The sequence below is a fragment of the Python bivittatus genome, unplaced genomic scaffold, assembly GCF_059951505.1.
Source record: "Python bivittatus isolate LINGU-HERP-01145 unplaced genomic scaffold, Pbiv_v1 ctg000590_np1212, whole genome shotgun sequence".
NCBI classification, from domain to species: Eukaryota; Metazoa; Chordata; class Lepidosauria; order Squamata; family Pythonidae; genus Python; species Python bivittatus.
Window position 1 is genome coordinate 32,166,570 of NW_028277086.1, and position 21,722 is coordinate 32,188,291.

Consider the following 21,722-nt stretch of genomic DNA (forward strand, 5'->3'; position numbering starts at 1 on the left):
CTTTTTGTCTTTTTCTGTTCGATCTGTTCTCCCATGTGGGGCTTGAGAATCATCCATTGCAACTGATTCCTTAAAGTAGACTCCATTACATTTCAGTGAAGGGCTACATGAAACTAAATCTTCGTTAAAAACTATCGTTTTGTATTCAGGTCCGTGTGAAAACAGCCAGGAACAGGACCCACATTAAATGTTGCAAGATCTCCGGCAACTTTTTCGATTCAGACCACCTTATTCAGAAATATCTTTGAGAGGGCTTTCTTGGTGGCGCCAACTTAAATAACTCTCCCTGGAGACTTTACCACCTTCCTAAGGGGGATTTTGAAAACCTTTTCAGCACCATGGATATTTGATTCTTGAATTTCGCTGTCCTAACTGCTGCTGGTTGTTTTGTTCTGATAGTTTCACAGTTGTGTTCAGTTGTGGAAAACAAGACTACAAATACATGGAAGTAAATGAATAAATATGCATTTTATTCATAACGAGATTGTGCTGAAACTGCCATTTCTGATTTGCAGGGACTGGAGGTTCAGTTTTTAGTCCATGAAATTTAATTTCAGAATATAAGCCGGATTGCCTCAAGTTTACCTTGCAAATGTGTTACATTAACTAGCTGCTGAAAGAAAAGAATTCTGCACATGTTCAGAGGACCCCATATTCTTTAATACAATTTAAAGTTGAGATTAGGTATTAAGAAATGTTGGCTGTGTTGAATCGTACATAACAAAGCCAGGCTCAAAGTAATCTTTGTTAAAAGCACTTTTGAAATGAATGAGTCTTATTTAGAAGTAAAAGTGTTTGTTCCCATTTAAGTAAATGGAGATTAATTATAGGTCACCAGAGTTGTATGCTATGAAAAGTTAATTATGTCACTGATTTCCTTGGGATTTCTTTCAGGCATTATTCCATGCATGTACTTTCTTGTTTTTAAAGGCTTTCACAAAAAGCCCACCTTATTCTGATAGAATTTAACATATTTAAGGACCAGCACCTGCACTCTTCAAAATCTGGAAGATGGCAATAAAAGTGATTGAACTTATAGCTAAACTTTATTTCAAGTATTTTTATTTACTTGCATTTTCACCAGTTGCATTCTCACCATCATGATTATTTTATTGTTTTCTTGCCTTGCACTCAATTTCTGCTTTCCTTTTAAAACATATTATTATTATTATTATTATTATTATTATTATTATTATTATTATTATTTCTTTGTTTTCAGTATTCGTATATTTGTGATGGGTAAACAACTTCTCTTCCAGTACTCCTGCAGCTGCTGGTCCTGGTTGCTCAGCAACAGTCCTGAGTCCTGTAGCCCACTTGTCACCAGATGTCCAGGAACCAGGACACCTAGCGCAGTGCATGGTCCTTGTTGACCCAGGCAATGACTGATCCAGTGAACCTCTGACATAGCTCTCATCCTCCTTGGGGCATGCAAGCCCCACAACCATGTGAAGGCAGATGATGATGATGATGATGATGATGATGATGATTATTTCTAGCCTGTCAATATCCATAATAGATGCAAATCTGATTTTAAAAACTAGCCTGCATGTATTTTAGCTACAGATTAGGTTCAGTTTGTTTGTTTGTTTGTTTTGAAATCGGGCTTTGATTTTAAAGTCTCTAACTTTACATTAATTCAGTGAAATTTAAGATTATTTCTCCCAAAGCCGATCCCACCCACTATGGGAAGGAATTCAGGGAACTCATGCTGATTTTAACAGATTTACTCTGTTCCAAGGAGGAGCTGCGTAGGTTTCCATCAGCCCACCGCTCCAATTCGCAATGCGAGCCTGAGATCCAGCCGGGTAGTAGACGTGGCTAAAGGCTGCACCTCTCGGAATAGCTCTGCAACCTGGGGCACCAACTCAATCCAAACACATGTTTCTGGAATCCCGAAAAGCTTTGGGATCTCAGCGAGAAGGAAATCGAATCCGCCTAAAGGAAAGAAATGAGGCGTCCCGCCCTGAGCGCGTCTGATCGGACGTCGCGGGAAACAGAAGAGCAGGACTAGACGGGACTCTCGATCGGGCTGTAGCACCACAAGCGTCTAACTTGGGGATGGATCACCTCGCCAGCGGCGCCCTCCAGCGTCATTATCTCCTATGTAATTGAATTGGCTAATGGGAGCACTCCGGTCGCGCACTAGATTGGACCACTAACCTAGATTTCAGACGCTCAGCCTGTGGGCAGACGCCCCCGCCCCAACCTCTTGGACTCGTTGGATTTTAACTCCCATTATCCTTAACCAAGCCCGCTACTGGAGGACGGGTGTTGAAACCCAGCATAACCGGAGAGCACCAGATAACAGTAGACACAATCGTCGCTTTTTGCCCCGAATTGTGCTGAAAATCGCGAGTTCCTTTTCAGCACCCAGAGATGCACTAAGCCCATACCCGACGGCACAGGGAGAGCAGAGCCAGAGTCGCCGCGGCTGAGGCGGAGGCTTTTTCAGTGAGGGACTTTGGGCGCTTTCCAGCCTCCTCCTCCCCCTCCTCTCCCTCCCCCTCCTCTTTTTTAGCGCGCTCTCCCCGGATCCCGACGGGCTCGGGCAGATCCAAAGAGAGGCGAAGGGACGGCTTGCCCTCGCTGCGCGCCTACGAGGGGTGCTCATTTTTGCCCCCCTTGCCCCGCGCAGATGGTTTGCCCCACTCTCCCTGGCATGTATATATCCCCCCGCCACTCACAGAGCTCCCGCGAGCCGTCGTGGAGCTCCTCTTAGGAAGGGCGAGGGCGGCCGCCTTCTGGCTGGCGCCCGTCTTTGGCGTCCGGGGGCTGGGCCATGCCTAGAGGCTCCCTGAGTGGCTCCGAGGAGCTGCCGGAGCCCCAGATGGACCTGCGGGAGCTGCAGCTGGAATACCGGGCGCCGCCCCGCTCCAAGCGGCGTCCCCGAGGTGAAGCGTGCCCTTCGGTGGATAATTCTTCCTCCGCTGCGGAAGAGGAAGAAGAGGAGGAAGACGAGGAGGAGGACGAGGACGACGAGGAGGACGAGGAAGACGAGGAGGCTGTGGCGAGCAAAAAGAAACGCACGAAGGGAGCCTCCGGGGAAGGCGGCGGAGTTAAAAGGCCCCCGGCGGCGGGCCGGGGCGCGGCGGCCGCGACCCCGGAAGGCAAGCAGTCGCAGCGCAACGCGGCCAACGCGCGCGAGCGAGCCCGCATGCGCGTGCTGAGCAAAGCCTTCTCGCGCCTGAAAACCAGCCTGCCCTGGGTGCCTCCGGACACCAAGCTCTCCAAGCTGGATACGTTGCGCCTGGCCTCCAGCTACATCGCCCACCTCCGGCAGCTGCTGCAGGAAGACTGCTACGAGAAGGGCTACGTGCATCCTGTCAACCTGGTGAGTAAGGTCGGAACCCGTTCCGAGGAATATCGGAAGCCGGGCGCAGCCTGTGAGAACTTGACTGCAAGTCCGCTTCACGTGCCTCTGAACATGGGCTGAGTGTTTCTGCAGTTCTGGGACAGGACAGGACATGATATCTAGGTTGGCACGTCTCAGCGTATTTATCTTTATACTGTACAAATAGGCACCTCTTAAAGTTAATAGTACTGTGGATAGGGATATTGTAGGAGACAGTAGAATGAGACAGGCTAAGAGGGGTGTCTCTGTAGTGGGAGTAATGCTTTCCTCTTCTGATCGCTTTCATCAGTCAACAAGGGAGCTGAAATTTGGGAGGGCAGTGCTGTGTATGCGTTTGCCTCTCTGGCTCCTTCCTCCTTAGAAATATTAATCCTACTTTTGCCCAAACATGAGCAAATAGCAAGGCGAATCAGGGAATGGACTTGGCTCCCTAAACCCTCAATAAAGCACTGCTTTGTGGTCACACACACACCACTGGTTTTATCTTTTGTATATTTTGGATTGTCTGTATTCATGAGCGTTATTAACACACCTTGTGTTACAAGCATGGGAATTGCTCAGGGTGATTGCATGTACCAAAAGGCACTTTAACTGTGTATTCAAAGATAATGATACTTTTTAAAAGCCTTAACAGACTGCCACTCTAAGGACTGAGAATGATAGGAAGTGTAGTCAAGCATATCTGGAGAGCTCTTAATTGGATTTGACATCATCTGGAGGGAAGTTTCAAAGACCTTTTAAAAATGTGTTATTAAGAATTCTCTTTGGATCCCTCCATGCTTGAAGAATTCTCCCTCAGCTTTTTAAGTGGCTGTAGCTTTTGTTCATAGAGCAACTGACTGGGAGAAAATAAATCTCTTGAAGAATCAAATGTAAGGATCTGAGGCTGCTCAGTCTGCATCTAAAAAAAAAAAACTAACTGCCTTACTGGATGAGATGATCAACATTCATCTAGTTTAGTTTTCTCTTCTTCCAAAGGCCAAGACAATATTCTCACAAATGGAACATAAAATGAAATCTGATTTGTTAAAATTGCCATTTGTTTAAATGTACTCACTATATAACATGGCAACAAATTCTATAAACAATGCCTTGGAATGAAGGCCTAATTTTGCATGTCCTAGCTCTGCTATTGTTTACTGTGTGGCTGTAATATAGGAAGGGGAGGACCATCTTGTTTATTTGGGGGGGGGTAACCTATTGTTTATGCAAAATGAATATGAAAAATTATTCATTTTGGTTTTCATTAGTTTCTAAACTGCAAAGTCTAGTTCTTTCTAATTATTACTCATAGGGAAATTGCTTCAAATGTTTAATCATTTTAATTGCTGCCATATATTTTTCAACTCTTATCGTTTTTTGAGATAAGATGCAATTAGGACTGTACCTAATTGTGGCTAAACAATTAAAAGGTATTGTAAAAATGATATATTTTACAATACCTTTTTTTTTTTTTTTTTGGTCATTTCTCTTGCTGTTTTCAGCGAGATTTCCATTTGCAATCCAAGATCTATTAACATCTTCAAGTTCCAAATGCACACAACAGATTATTTTCTAGGCTAAAAGAATGTAAAGCCATTATAATCTATTACACTGCTAGCTCAAGTTTAGGAATAATGAAAGTGAACTCTTACTTTCATGACAGAGATCTATTTCTGAAAATTACCAGGTTTTCCAAATCTATATGGGATTTGGCCCATCTATAGTTATAGGAGATAAAGGTGGCCTCCCCTAAGCACCTCCAATCACATAGAGCTGCATTTAGCACATTCCAAAGAGAACTGGTTAACATCTTCACATACTGTAGATTTGGTTCCAAAAACATATCTATCCATGTAACAGCTATGTTTATGTGCATATGTTCATACTGATTGCAGCAGTTTTTCAGCAGTGCAGGTGTGGATTATGACAAACAGCAGAAGGTACTAGAAATATGTCTAATAAAGATTTTGTGGCTGCAGTATTTCATCAACTAATAAAAGCGAAAACATTAAACCTCTTTGAAGAAAGGGGAACACATTTAATACTGTAATGCCTTCTTAAAAAAAAATCAATAGGCACTATTCTAGAAGAGACATTATTGGGCAAATGCCTAATTTAAATTGTGCTATGATACACTTGTAAATTATCTAAAAATTGATAGATTTATTAACTTGCATGACAGGCTTGACTATGTATATTCATTCTGTAAATTTCTCACAATAACCATGACAACTGCAGGCAAACCAAAGCTTATACAGTATTCATTTCCTGGCTCTCCTTGAAGTGGCTTAGTCCACACAAATTAGCTTCTGCTGAAGCAATCTTATTTAGAAAGCTTCCCACTTAATTATTTAATCTGGTTTCTCACCTGCAACCCATTTCACCACATTAGTGTATATTATAATGAAAATTTTATTTCTTTATAGAAGAAATAAAGGGCTGGCATTCTGGAAAAGTTTGAATTGGAGAAGCTTCTTGAAACTGTTCTGTGGAAATTAAAGTAATTTATACAGCAAATTTATAGAATGAGAAAATGTCTTGATATACTAAGGAATGTTCTAACTTAACAGAGTGGATGCACTCCAGGTCCCCTCTACTAAATGATGTGAAACGCATCTGGTGGGACCTAGGAAACAGGCTTGTCCATAGCAGTGCCTACCCTATGGAATAGGCTCCCCACTCCCAAGATATGGAGGACCCCTACCCTCTTTCTTTTCTTGAAGGCAGTTAAGACCTGGCTTTTCTCTCAGGTATTGGGCCAGGATGAGAGCATTTGTGTTCTTGAGATGGAGTGTTATGGCATCTGGTGGCATGTACGAACTTTTAATTTCATTTTTTTTTTGTTATTTGTATATTTGGTTGTTAGCCGCCTAGGATTATTTTATATAGTACGGGCCGTATACATTTTAAAAATAAATAGATAAACAAATAAACATAAAATAAAAACATAAAATAATAAGCATATAATTATTGTTTGTATAATAATTAAAAACCAGTATGTAATCATTCCTATTATCATTCCTATTATAAAATTGTGCTTTTGTCATTATTGTACATACTACTTTGTGTACAAATCAATGGCATACATATTTCTCTCACACATATGCTAGAAATTAAACTCTGTTATTGCTTTAAGTATATAGGAACTGTAGGAGCTGTTACACTTCCCTTTTCCACAAAGCTTGCTTACATAAGTAGTTTATTCATGTAGAATATGGACCATGTAGTATCCATATTGCAGATCTATGGCAGTGTTTCAGCCACAAAAATGTATATATTTGGGTTAAAATAACAATAATTTGCAGCAAAAGCTTGTTTCAAAGACTGAATCAGCTGATATAAAGGAACAAATATGTTAGCTACATATTGGCTTGAGCAAAATTTTTTTTTTTGAGACTCTTTGCTTTGTTGTCCCTATAGTGCAGTGTTTCTCAACCTTGACAACTCTAAGATGTGTGGACTTCAACTGGCTGGGGAATTCTGGGAGTTGAAATCCACACATCTTAAAGTTGCCAAGGTTGAGAAACACTGCTATAGAGTTCTGATGAAAGTTGTAACAAAACACATTATATTAGCATGTTGTTTAATGCTGTTAACGCTATATAGCAAGAAAAGTGTAATGAGGGGATCTTTAATAAATTCCAGTTTATTGCATGTGATTTTTAATCAAGAAACCATTTCTGTTTTTGTACGGAAAGTTGTTTTGCTAAATATGGGTGGAAACTATGTTGCAGCAAATTGGTCTTTGTAAAATGTCATGCTTCTTTCTAACACAGAAACCTATTTTAATTCACAGACTTGGCCATTTGTGGTTTCAGGAAGACCAGAATCTGACACCAAAGAGGTCTCAACAGCCAACAGATTATGCGGAACGACAGCTTAGTTAAAGTAAACAGTGCTTTTGCTAGATATGTTTACCAACTACATTGACTTCTACAGACCAAAACAGCTGGAACAATGAAAAACAACTACATTGTGTGTTTAAATCCTCTGCTTGTTCAGTTGGGAAGGAAACTGCACTTAAAATATAGTATGAAGTAGGAAAGATAGTTCACTAAAATTCAGATAAAGTGGTGGGTTTAAAAAGCCTAGGCATTTTTTGCATCATTTTCTAAAGAACTGTTCTAAAACTTTTTGACTAACAGAAGACATACAGGAGGATATCTATTAAAATTAATAGCATGAACCAAAGGATAGGTTGTATGAAGTAATCCCAATCAGTGTTATTTGTATACCAAAGGAAAATAGTGTTCTAGACTAGTCCTTAATGTAAATTTATAATATATTTGATCTTATGTTCTTGGCAGCTATGCAATAGTAAGACTACTTCTGTCACCTTAGACAGTTTCTTTTTAAAATCAAAGACAAAAAGATTGTATCCTTCACAGCCTGTTTCACGAAAGCATCAAATCAGATTACTTGTGTTTAAGGCAAGCATATACCTGTATTTCTATAAATGTTATTGGGAACTAAATTTGCGAGGCATTTAGTAGGTCATGGATTGAAGTCATAGGCATATTCTTGTTGAACTGAGACAACTAATTCTTTACCGTAGTACAGAGAAGGATGTGTAAGGTTGCCTTAACCTGAAACAAGAAGCTTCTTTATTTCAGTCTGCGGAAGTTATGTAAGAAGTTGTCCTTTTATACCACAAATGTTTTCTTTCAAGCTTTTCCAGTCCTATGGAATGTTAACCTTTATACTGTTCTATTTGCAAATGTTGCAGTCCATATTTCAAATGTAAATAATTATATTTTTATACATTATATTAAAACCTTTATTCCAATAATATTTTGAGTTGTAATAGCTTGTTAAAAATAATTGAAAAACCACTAAAGTAGAATTCAATCCCTTTTAAAGTTTATATTTATACATGACTATTTCTCTGGATCTGTTTACAGCTGGGGCATAGAGTTCTCTGTCTCTCTCTGTCTCTCTCTTAATGACAGCTCTCATAGATAAGCAGGGAGTAGAGAGCACTCTGGAGTGGTGCTTCATGCAATATACAGGATTTTTCTTGACAGCAAAATTAACCTTATTGTATGAGAAAGGAAATTTTGCACACTTTTTTTTTTTTGCTGTAAGACACTGAATTTGAATGTATTCAGCAGCATACAAAATCAATACATGAAGAAACAAACAAGTAAATAATATATTGCATTCGTAAGCACCATTTTTTTCCAGAAGCCATTTTTTATGATAGGTGATGGGAATTTCTGGCCTTCTAAATGTGGTGGGATTCCTCTTGCAGGCAGTATGAACAATAGTAAGAGATGTTGGGAACTGCAGTTCAGCAATCTGGGGACCACAGGTTCCTGTGTTTCCACAGGAATAAATAAATTGTCTTTTGTGGTTTAAGTTACAGGATGAATAATAGAGGTTCAATTACAGCATAAAATACGACAGGGATTAAGCTAGTATGTCTTAACATTTCAAAGGATTTTGAAGTTCCAACTTTACTTTAAAGGCTGTGAAGACTGAGTGAAATAATTTTTTCAGAAAGTACCAAGGAATATAATGTAGGTGACAGGGGAGCTTGGCATGGGAGGCATTTCATAGATGGCAAGATCACATAAAATATTTTTCTTGTATTCACTACAGCTATCAGATTTGAGGTACAAAAAACACAGAAAAACACTACATGGGAGAAAAGATAGAGCATATATGCTTTGCTCACATCTAGAGGTTATCCAGTTTTTGCAGCTCAGTTGTAATTATAGTTAATTAAATTCATATGCTGTCCGACTTCTAGCGACTCTGTTGTGATAATCCTAGTATTCACTGATTTTATCCACTGAACAGTGGATCTCTAAGAGAAGTTGTTCCTTGTAGTTGCTAAACAAGAGAAGGTTACATTAGTTAAATTAATGTAATAGTATTATAATACATAGATTGTCCAATAGAGTTCACATTATGTGGTAAAAGATGGTGAAAAATGCATTTAAAAGTTGAACAATGTAAGATTTGATGGTTCTTTGCCTCCACTGAAAAATATTAAAATTGCCAAATGTAGTTACTGTTTTTCCTTTAAGATAAAGGAAACTTTTCAGTATAAAATAGATTCAATAATTTTGTTTGGCTACTGTACAGTAAGAAAGCCAGTTTGGTGTAGTAGTTAAGGCAGCAGGCTAGAAACCGGGCAAACAGGAGTTCTAGTCCTATCTTCAGCATGAAGCTAGCTGGGTGACTTGGGCCAGTCACTCTCTCTCAGCCCTAGCTAGAAGGCAATGGCAAATCACTTCTGAAATCTTGCCAAGGAAGCTGTAGGGATTTATCCAGGCTGAAGCCAGGAGTCAACAATGACTCAAAGGGAGAAAAACACCCCCCCCCAAAAAAAAATTATATAATAAGCTTACTCATGCACTTTTGCTATTTCCTTGGCCTGAGCCCTCATGTAACTGATTAGTGAGTCTTGGTGATTGGAAAAAGAAGTTAGAGAATGAAACAGTTTAAATCATAAATAATGGAGCAAATAGAAGTTTTGACATGCCTAATAAGTTCAAGTGAGAAGGAGGAGGATGGAGGATGGAAAACAATTATTCAAACCTTTGCTTATGTTAATTAATGTATTAAAAACATTTAATTTGTTTAAATAGCTTTTCCCTTTTGGGGGGTGGGGGAAGAACTGCACTTCGTAGAATTATAAGTACTCTTTTTTTTTAAGAGTAACTTTTTCAACAATTTGCTGTAGATAAATGTCCCAAGATCATGGGAACTAGGGCAGGCTGGATAGAAGTCTGTTAACCTGGTCCATATGTGGTTCCTAGTAATAACATATATGTATCCTTTAATAGCCTACCTATCATCATAAAGCAGTTGTAGCTTGAGTTACTGTGGATCTCATGCATTCTATAACCACAACATATTCAGCCCCTTTGTATTTAGTGAGGAATAATATTCTAATATATCAATCCCATGTATATTTGCTGAGAATTTCTGACACTTTCTTTCAAGTATGGATACTTAAGTGTGCAATCTTGATATATCAATCAATCAAATCCTTGTTTTGGTCATTGACCAGCACAGCACTACACAATCAATTTGTTTTGAACAAAGTAGTCAAAATCAGAAACACTGGGCTTGAATATGAGTTCAGTAAGAAAACAGAATTAAGACAAAAATGTTTATTTCCACTAATACTATAGACTTGATATAGTATGCAGAAACTTGCAGGTATTCCTATATGTGAAAAACACACTGTATTTATAAAATGCCATATGACCAGTAACTCACATGTTTATATCTTGAATAATTTAAATTCACAAAAAGAATGTTTTCCAACCCACCCTCCCTACAACCATATGAATACACCAAAATCCTCCTTAGAGGATTATAGGCTTGATTGGAACAATGTAGGATGGAATTTGGAACTATTTCAAAAGACGAAAATAATTTAAAAAATGAAAGGTAAACTAACTTAGAGTATTTTATGGAAGGCAAATTTCTCGCAGTATCACATGACCCAAGAAGAATTTTCGTTTCCATGAGAGTGTTTTTATGGATTCAAATATCTTTTTAAGGAAGAGGGAGATGAGAAACTTGCTTCCATGAACAAACTTATTTTAAAACTCAACTGCTTAATTTCAAAGATGTTCATTGTCGAGGGCTGCCAGATCTGGGCTAAAAAAAAATCCAGACAACCAATAGATGGCAGCAAAAAATGTTTTCTGTACCTCTTATTGCCATTTAGTGATTATTTTTGCAACCCAGATCTGATAGCACCATCTATATTTTGTCTTTTTGTCACTTGTTCTTTCCAGAGGAATTACATTGTTTGAATTGTTTGCAATGATGGTGACTTGAGATTTGTCTTGACCAAAGGTATTTAAAGATACCCCTTTTACACATCACATTAGGTACCAATAATACAATATATTTCTGAATTAATTTAATGCAGAGTACAGTATTTTACATGGCTATGTTACAAAATTACTTTGTTCACAAAGGCAACAAGAGGAACACACACATTCATTTTCTGTAACTCAAGGAGATTTCTTTAACAGATTTTAGGAACTGAAGCTAAGTCTTATGAAACATGATTGAAGAAAATGGCTGTGTTTAGCCTTGAGAAGACAAAACTGAATGGGCTTATAGTAACCCTCATCTCCAGAATATAGATCATCAAATAATAAGTATGTCCAATTGATCATTGGTGGAACTGGTTTCTAGGAAATGAACTCTCTGTAATGTATTCAAGCAGGGCCAAAGCAGACCCCTGTTGACCCCTGGATTCCTATCCAGAGCACTGGGTTGGATTCAGCCTCAATAGCCCATTCTACTGGCACGACTCCAAGCAGCAACCTTCTGGCCGGCTGTTAGTGTGTTATGAAAAATGAAAGTTTTGAGCTGTCTGAACATGTTTTATCTTTAGAATCTACTTTCCTGTGCAAAATAACTCTTAATATAATTTATATACATTATTTCATCTTTAGTTATAGAGATAAAAAAAACCTGTAATATATATTGCTTATATTGTAAGTTAGCAAGACTAGTTTTCATATTCAAAACTAAATGTTTTAGTCTCTGGAAATGGTTAGCATTGTCCTTTATTCTTAATTTGTTTGAAGATCAATTATATTAACATTGTGTAAGACAAGAAATCATAAAACCAACTGTAGTTCCTCATTTTATTTTTTGCTAAGACATTTTGATAGTCTTCTGGTTTTTATATTTGTTATGGTCTTCAGATCATATTTGGTAGAGAAACTATTATTTATTTGATTTATATCCTCCCATTTTATTCCGAGTATTTGAGGTGGGGCATTTACACTAGAATTTAGATATTCCAGATGTATGTTATAAATTATGTCACTATGAGGCTCTGAGTATTATGTACAATTGCTTAATTAAACCAGCAGCAGAAAGAAGTTTCAACCCAGGCAATACTGGGATGTTTCTTTTGTACATATTGAAAAATTCAAAAACCGAAGTGGCATCCACAATGCTGATAAAACCAGTGAGCAAAATTACCAGTAAAGCAATTAAAATTAGAACTCATTTCATGTTTGTGTAGGACTTTTATCATGGTACTGTTTTAAAAAATGGGAGTAGTCCAGAGAAAGTTCAAATGTTATACATCAAGGAAGTTCCCTGGATGATACTGGTAAAGTCCCATCTTTCTGTGTAATTCACAGAATTCCAGTTCACAGTTATGTGAATAATAAACCACCACCAAATAGAGAAGAGAACCATGTACAAAATCATGATTTAATTGAAAGCAATGTGGGATAAAGATAAATAATGCCCTTTAGTGCATTCAACTGTACTTTTGTTTCTTGATGGCTACTGTCCCAAAACCAGATTAAAATCACCTATTAAGAGTGAATAGCAGTAGATATCATGAATCAAGACTGCCCTCTGGTGTATCAGTGCATAATACTTGTTTAACTGTTACTAAATTTCAATTTTATTTTTTTTTAAATCATCTTAATTGCTCGAACCAATTAACAAAAAGCTATTAGTAGGATAAATGTCACTCTTTCAGACATGAGTGGAAATGATTGGGCTTGATAGCTAACTGTATTCAAAATTTTTCCATTCAGTATATATACTGGCAAAATGTTATTGTTTACTCAAACTTAAAATGTGAAAAACATATGTACATAGACCTTGAACAGACAATATTTGCTGCCAAATGTGTCTGAGTCAGTTTAACCCAATTCCCAACATAATCAAGACTGTTTGAATGACCGTAGATCAGAGATAGTGAATGAAAAGTATTCTTCTTACAGCCATGTTTTTCAGAGGTTCAGACTTAGCTGTTCCATAAAAAAGTATGACCCTTTAATAAATTGAGAATCCCTTGAGTAGCTGGGGGTCCAACCTATTAGTGATCCACACCATAATTTAGTGGGCACAGTTATTTGCATTCAGCCTGGTACACTGAATAAAAATCTCTGAATGAATGTAGGAAAAATGTGTAAGATGCATCTAAACCTCTCAGAGAGTCATATAGGTTACTTTGAAATAAAGGAGTAATACAATAATAAAGTTCTCCCTCTTCTCTGACAATCCAAGACCTTTTCAGTATGAAGAGGTAAGAGAAATACAGCCCAAATTTGATTCTAGCATTGTGTGATGCAACAACTATATCTATAACATGTCCAAGAAAAGTGAGCAGCCACAATTCTTTCTCCTCCTTTGAAGTGGAGAAGATTTGTGGATTTTGATGAGATTTGGCACTGTATCAAAATGCCACTTACATTTATACATTTTTAGAATGGAAAAATAATCAGGTAGGAGTTAGGAAGACATTTCAGTAAACAGAAATTTGGGAGGACATTTGTATTTGCTAAGGGGGGGGGGGGGAGCTTACATTCCCCAAAATCTGAAATCAAAGTCAAATTGAGACATTTCAATAAATATTTCCCTCCTATACACTCAGTCACGATCTATCCTTATTCCTTCATGACTACTTGTTCAGAAACAAGCTTTATTAATTTCCAGTGGACTGACTTGCTAATAGTAGCTCAAAACCACCTCATTCTCCATCTGTTTACATGATTGGAAAGTCCCTGATTTTAATGGGGCTCACTCCATGCACATTTACACACATTGCTTGATCATAGCTCCTATACTACTGGTGATATTTGGAATGAAATATCTCCTAATTATGGGTTAATTGTAGCTTTTATTACACCTATATATACCTATATTCCTCCACTTATGCACTGAAAACAGATAATCAACATCCCTTTCTCCACAAACTCTAGGGGTAATATAGCAAAGAGAAGTTTTTGCATCCGTGCTGCCATGTACAGTAGCGCTCATATGGATTTTTGCAGTCCAAACATGGTATACCTGAAAAGCAAGCAATCTAATGCAGAGTTGTACTTATGAAAGTATCTACTCTTTATTACGTCCCTGTAGTATGTAGAGAGCTGTACCTGAGTTTAAGCAATGTGGGTACCGCTCTCCTTCAGACCTTGCAGGTGAATGTATGGAGGCCAGAGAGTTTAGGGGCCTGGGTTGCCGTATGATTCTATTTACTATCCACTTCGAAGCTCTCCATATTTTGAGATTAACACCTAAAACAGGGTTTCTGTCTACATTTTCTTCAGTATAGAGTTTGCTGTTTCCTTCCTTTGTAGACCAGGATGTGGAAATAGATGAGTAACCTTGTAATATTAAAACTTAAAAGAACTTAAATTTATTAATTATGCCAGAGCTCCAAAAAGCTTTATTAAAGTTTCCTCAGAGTCATGCCTGCTGAAAAGCATATTACAGTGTTGGCTTTTCTGCTCACATTATATAGGCATTTAAGAGTTGATGTCTGACCAAATGCTGGTACAACAATATATTTTGATTAGGACTTTCAGTCCTTAGAATTTGCAACAGCAGACATAGATGAGGAGTCCTCAAAGTAAGATAGATCCCATTTGCAGGAACCTCCAAGCCATCGTCTTCATACTTAGAAAATGAAGCTCCAATAGAACCTCCATCTTGCCAAATGTACAGAATCAAGCAGTTCAAACAATTCTTCAGAGAGGATAAAGTTCAGAGAGGATAAAGGACTGCAGTGCAGTTCTTGGTGACTGTCAGACCTAGCCCAAGGAACTCCAAGAGACAGTGCAAATTCAGTCCAGTTATGTTTATTAGTTACAACCTCTAGCAAGAATCTTCCCAGACTGAAACCCTAGATCCCAAAGTCAGCCAGCCACAACAGTGTGAATTCCTCAGAGAGATGCCAGTCTCATCCTCTTTTCCTCCCACACTCTTCTGGGGAGCTAAGAAAATGCTTATCTCCCTGAGCCTGGCCTTCATAATTCCATTCCATCACAGTGACCTATATAAGGCTTCAGTTAGTTTCAGAGTTGTGCATAGGCAACATTCTGTTGTTATTTTAGTAGGGAAAAAGGCCCCGTAGAGTATTTTGGAAGTATCCAAAGTTTTGTTTCCTGCCAGTCTACTCTCTTCACTGAGGTCTCTTAACTGGTATTTTATGCTCCTGGGAGCTGCTGAACATTTTGTCACTAGTTTTATTTGTTTATTTTTTTGAAAGTAGGAAAACAGGAAAGAAAGAACCTGATTTATTTAACAAAGTGTGAGAAAGTGCAGATTGACTGTTTCATCCATTCACACAGACTGTGGATGATTTTAACTTGTGAGCACCTAGGTTTTGTGGTGCTGCATTAGAGTTGATAATTTTATCAAGGGGCAGGGCAAATGAATTTATTGAAATGTATTCAGGAAATAGAGGAGTGAGAGAATGGGATTTTAAGAATTCTAACAGAAGTTAAATTGGTATATGATTGGAACAGATGAAGGAAATATCCATGACATTTATTTCTGGACTAAAAAATAAGACTAATATCACAAGAGGGCCAAGCTATGGACCTAGGAAGTATGCCTTCTCTGACACAGAACCTGCCCTCTGGAACAGCATCCCCCAGCGGTCCATAGGGCTCCCACAGTGATGATCCTGACTATTTTCCCAGGCTTTGGGGTAAAGTGGGTGTCAAGCCTCTGTTGGATTTTCTTTATCTGTTATGGATTGTTTTCTTCTGGACATCTACCATCGATACTTTTATTATTGCTTCTTGGTTTTTAAAAGTTTAGGCTACCCAGACTCTTCTGAAGCTGGGTGGCTTCTAAATTGTAAAATTAAATTAACGCAAAAAAAGAAAAAGGGAAATTGCTTATTTCTGACTTTATTTTCCAGTTTTTACAATATTATGTCTTACTTAGATTGAAGATGACATCTGTTGAATAAGATAGTATCATAGGGGTTGCTACCTGGTAAAATATACTTCAAATCCTGCTTAGGTAAAATATATTTCAGAGCAGTGATTATACAAGTAACTGTTCTTAAATTTTAGTACTGTGTGTGTTTTTTTAACTGTTCAAATAACTATGTACTATATGTATATATTCACAGAACTTAATTTTTCTTGCCATCATTTCTTTAACTGATTTGTTAATGCAAAACTTGAGTTTACACTTGGTGCATTCCTTCTTTTGCACAACAGAGGGCAGTCTTAACCTACTAATGCATTTATAACTACTAGATCTATGGAAAGACTATTAATTTACCTTGTAATTCACATAAATCTAAAACTGATTTACATTATTCATCTTATAAGAGATGAACTAATGCCTTACAACTTTCAAATTATGATTTTTTTTAAAGACACGTTCTTTTAATGCAAAATGTATTCTAATACAAATACCTCTATGTGATATTAAAAAAAAAAACAATTTAACTAATGCAAGTAAAATATTCAGTATGGTCCCCATTGCCTATGCATATTTCCAAACAGAAGGCTTTGGCTGCATTTCTAACTTAATACATTTTTCTAGTGTATATGACTAGACCTTTATTTCTCATCTGTCATAGTATTCAGAATAAACTGACTTCCTACCTTCAGTTTCCTCTGTCACGTGCACTTTGGATTCATTACAAAGAAAAAAAGAAAAAGAAATCATTGACTCAAGTCCCCATCCCTGGCCAGATGAAAACCAAGATACCGAAATGGTCTCTAGCTGTAGCGATAGCACTCTTCTTGGGTGGGCTCTCTTCACTGTTCTGGTAATAAGGCCTGGGCAAATAGGAGAGACCCATTATATTTCACTATTTCCTGTCAGCTTTGTAATTTATGTAGGCAGACTTGATCACCAGACCCTGCTAGTACATAATACCCAGGGAGTATCCCTAAAAGAGCAATTCAGACCAGCATACAAGAAAAACAATTAACTACTTAATTTAGTCAATTGATATGGCTGCCCAACTTACCAGTTGTAACTCTGGGCAGCTAACAGAAGACTAAAACCAAATACAAATACCAACAAAAATAATGACATAACCAGGGCCAGTCCATAATCATTCCATATCTAGCACTGTAGGCAGACTAATCCACCACCCTGGTCCAATGCCAGGGAAATGTCAGACCTTCAAGGCCTTGTGGAAGCCAGTAGAGTCAGGGCAATCTGACCTTGGGGATTAAGCATTCTAGAGGGCAAGAACCATGACAAGAGAAGGTATGGTTCCTGAACCCCGTCATTGTTTTGTAGAGGGGATTTGGAGCATGCTCACTCTGCCAGATTTTGTGGGATGGGCAGACTAGGTGAGATAGGTGGCCCAGTAGGTAACCTAGCCCTGTGCCCTGGAGGAATTTGTAGCTGACAACTAGCACATTGAATTGTACCCAGAAGACTATTGGAAGCCAGTGCAATTTTTAGAGCAGTGATTTTACACCGACATACTCTGGTGAGCCAATAAATATGTGCCCTGCTGTATTCTAGGCCAGCTGCAGCTTCCAGATGATTTTCAAAGGCAGCTCTACACAATGGTCCAACCAACAGAGGACCATGGCCTGAGTGACCGAGCAGGACCTCCTGATCCAGGAATGGGTGCAAATTGGTGCAACAGATGGTTTTACACAAAATAATTTTTAATGTCACAGCAAATATAGTATAAAACTAGGATATACATTATACATGCAACCCTGTTTGGTAGTAGCTATGTCTTTGTTCTTCCCTTGATTGGGAATTGTTAAAATATTTCTCAGCTGAGTAATTTTGATCCATTACATCAGCTATTACATAGTAGCCAACTGGTTTCACCCCCACTCAGTATCCTTCCCCCTCTGTCTTCTAGCAAGGAGGGCAAACATTAACCTTGTAGAGTGGTTTGCTACTAACTTGCCATTGGAAACTGCAGAGCAATCTGAGAGAATTAGTAATGCTATAGTTCCTTGTTTTTACAAAACAAGTTCCTGTTTTCACAAAAGTTGCCTACCAGAGCAAATCTGGATAGTAAAGTTTATTCTATATTATTTCAGAAGCAATCACCATTTTTTAATTGCCAAAATATGAAAGAGTGTAAAACTACTAAAGCTGTGTGTAAAACTGCTCCTTGTTCATCATCCAAAGTAAGATAATGGCACACAATGATGTTACAGAGAATGTGCCAACTTGTCACAGACCTGATTAATAGAAACAGGCCACAGCTGCAAGCCAGCAAAAAGAAGAAAGAAAGGTTCTAGAATACCACAATCTCCTTTAAATAAAGGGCTCATGTTAGAATGCGGGATGGGCACCAGGAACATGGGGAGAAGAGATTTAATGGGAGATCTTTAGAGGCATAATCCAGATGGAAAAGGAACAATAGTCTTGGAAGTAGACAGAAGAAGGTGCAAGTTCAGGATGATGACAGTCTCTGTTTTAGATAGTTTAGTTGACTGAGTTTTTGGCAGAAACTTCACCAGACTGGGGCTTGGTCTTAATGCTTATTAGCCAAAGACTCTCATCAGGGAAAGCCCAAGACCAGCCCTGACTTTATACTTAGGAAGCTAACACAGCCTCATCATGGAATGCTGAGCTCACTCTGATGCAAATTTGAATCCTTGATTTCTCCCTTGCAGTATGGTGTGGAAATTGAGTGCATTCCTAGTTGTAGGAATTACCAATCAGAACCTATAATAACTCTAAGAATTAACTCTAAGAATTATAATTATAATAATTAAATATGGGATGAGCTGCTATGCTTATAGTCCACCCCTAGATTATGTTTTCCAAGCAACACATTTGAGATCCAGGTAGATATTTTATTCCACTACACTACTCTAGTTCCAAAGACTACACCAAAACAAAAATGTAGGGTATTCATCCAGGTCCTTCAGGAATGAAAATGAAACTTAACAAAGCAGGGCTCCTTAAATCATATAATAGATTCTTCTCAGATGTTTGAAGAAGCCTCTTTTGAGTTAGATCACTACAGGAAGAAATCTGAAGCTGAGCCTTGAAAAAAGAATTCTATTGATGTTCCCCCCAATTACTTATGTGTAAGCTTGGCAGAGGTATGTATTACAGTATAACTGAATGCATATCTTATTATTATTCATAACATTAACATGATTAAGTATAAATAACTTCCCTCGAACGCTTGCTTTGTTTTTGGTGAAAGATGGAAGAGTGGACATTTGATTCTATTATCATCAAGATGATGTTTCAGTAGGTGGCAATATCTGGTCAATCATGTCTTGGCTTGGAAGCTAAGCAGGGGCGGGCCTTGTTAATACTTGGATGGGAGACATTTGGTAACACTGGTGCTATAGGGTATATTGGAAAGTTGAAAAAAAAATTGGAAGAAAGTAGTGGCTGACCCACTTCTGCATTACTGCCAAGAAAACTAAATGAATGTGACCAGGAATTTGGAACTGTATAAGCTTCATTCCCAGAAATACCGAATCAATTAATATAATTTTTAGAAGCAGTGATGGATGGCCTTTATCTAAGGCTGATAGGGTATGATCATATAATTTCATAAAATCTTTCATTGACTTCTTTATAGCTTACATTTTTCCTGGTCATGGTGTCATTTTAGTGTTTCTAGATTTTTTTTTTTCTACTACAAACGGTATTGGTGATTGCTGTCCCATTACTAATTTTCCTCTCGAGTATTTTACAGTTTTATTTTATATTACACACACACACACACACACACACACATTTTATTTTATTTATATTTCAAATTTAGACACTGTCCATCTAATGAGGAAGTGACTCGTGACTTACATACATACACACAAAGTTATCTGAAGAGATGTGATTTATTTAATCACTAAAGCATAAGTGATTTTTAATGGAATGCCCGCTTCTTAATTCAAGGACGTCTTCTTTCTCCCTTTATTAAAAAAAAAAAAAAAAAAAAGGCTTTTAGAACCGCTTGCCTATATAATCAGAAATTGTGAAAAAAATAGTGGGATTACAGTAGGGGAGGCAGAGTATAAAATTCTACTATGTAGAGATCAGAAATATCTACACTTGGTTCAATAGTACACAAATTTGATATCCTGGCTGATTATTCTATAAATTGGGGTAAGTTAAACTCAATGCCATAGCAAGAATTTAGACAAGGATTAGAGCTGGGGCTTTAGACAGTATTCTGTTTTTTGTTTACCTTAATATAAGACTTCTCAGGAAAAGTTATCCACTGATAAAAATAGGAACGCATCCCCTTTTTAATGAAAATTAAAGAAGATCTAGACAGAAGGTCTAGAATTTCTTTGAATATCCGGGTAAAATAAATGTGATTAAGATTAATTTAATTCAAGGTTGATTTACATTTTGGGAGATCTTCTTTTATATACTCAGTTATATTATTTTAAATAGATTTGTAAGAGATTCAACGTATTTCTTTGGCAAGGGCATCCAGCAAGACTTCCACTGTACAAATTACAATTATCTATTGAGAAAGGTTTGATTTGACAGAATTTCTAAAATACAGCATATTTGTTTTGGGTTTGAAACAAAGCATATTTTTCATTTTGTGCATGCCCCTGTTTTAAATCATGTCAAATCAATTTCCTATGATCCGAAAATGAGATTAATAGATTCAGCCCCCACAGAACGTATAATAAAAGCTTGTTGCAGTCACATTACTGTTGGAATTGTCTTATTATTGACACATTCGGGGCTGGAATCAACAGGTTGTTAATATGACTCTAAATCAATCACTGTGCGTATGCTCTTCCTGGCTGTATTCCTAGAATGTGACATCTGTCAAGACTTCTAGAATTGTGAATTTTTCCAGGCATAGAGGCTGACTGAAAGAATTCTTATGCATCATTGGAAGGAGGAATCTACACCTGATTTCCACCAACGGATTGATGATATATGTTAAATAATATGGTCATTTTTTAGAGTTGTTCTGCTTATCAAATCAAATCTTTATTAAGGGCATAGACTAGCATAAACTCTGCTCATCATATCACTTCCCAGGCCCTTTCCTCTCTCCCCCCATCATTATTATCATCATTAATTTTGAAATTACATTGTATTGTTAATACTATATGTACACTTCTCTTTGGTTAATACGCTTAGTCATAATAACAATAACAACAAAGTTGTATGAAGCAATCATACCACATCAACATATCACCTGAAATAGTGTATACTTTCCAAAATAAGGGCATGAGGTGGGTATAAGCATTCTGCCCTCTCATCCTTTTTTCTAGCATTTGCAGCTGCTAAAGTATGCTCGTATAGCTGCACATAGCTTGGGCCAGACAGCCTTACATTGTCTCCCTTATATGAACACTTACTATATATGAACACTTAGCATTCAAAAGAATCTTCAGGACAGAAAAGATGGGAGAAATCTTGATTTCAGGATGTTCTTTATTTGGTAAAGAGTGCAAAATGCAAGTAGTTATTATAGTTAAGGATGGAAGTTGTATTATTTTCAGACACTATTAACAATATTTCTTTCTGCCTATGAGTTCCTACCATGGCTTATATTTAGGGAGGGAAAAAAAGGCACCATTATCTATGTCTTATATATTCTCTTCCTTGGAAATTAGCCAAATATGGTGAAGGAAAATTAAGAAATATAGATCCCCTTTTCTCTTTGCCTATGCAGTTTGACTTTTCCTATGCAATTTGA

General features: G+C 37.6%; 1 protein-coding gene across 1 annotated transcript; it reads left to right on the top strand.

The window, feature by feature from the left end:
• Nucleotides 1-1,931: 1,931 nt before the first annotated feature.
• MSC (musculin) lies at nt 1,932-8,176 on the top strand. Its single transcript, XM_088148702.1, has 2 exons — nt 1,932-3,334; nt 7,134-8,176. Exons 1-2 carry the CDS (start codon nt 2,783-2,785, stop codon nt 7,218-7,220), a joined length of 639 nt encoding a protein of 212 aa, XP_088004828.1. The 5' UTR covers nt 1,932-2,782; the 3' UTR covers nt 7,221-8,176.
• Nucleotides 8,177-21,722: the final 13,546 nt, after the last annotated feature.

Bases quoted from the DNA above. Each gene is read 5' to 3' on its own strand.
- MSC (XM_088148702.1), top strand. From the start codon at position 2,783: ATGCCTAGAGGCTCCCTGAGTGGCTCCGAGGAGCTGCCGGAGCCCCAG. The intron at 3,335-7,133 runs GTGAGTAAGGTC...TTTAATTCACAG, and splicing joins ACGTGCATCCTGTCAACCTG to ACTTGGCCATTTGTGGTTTC.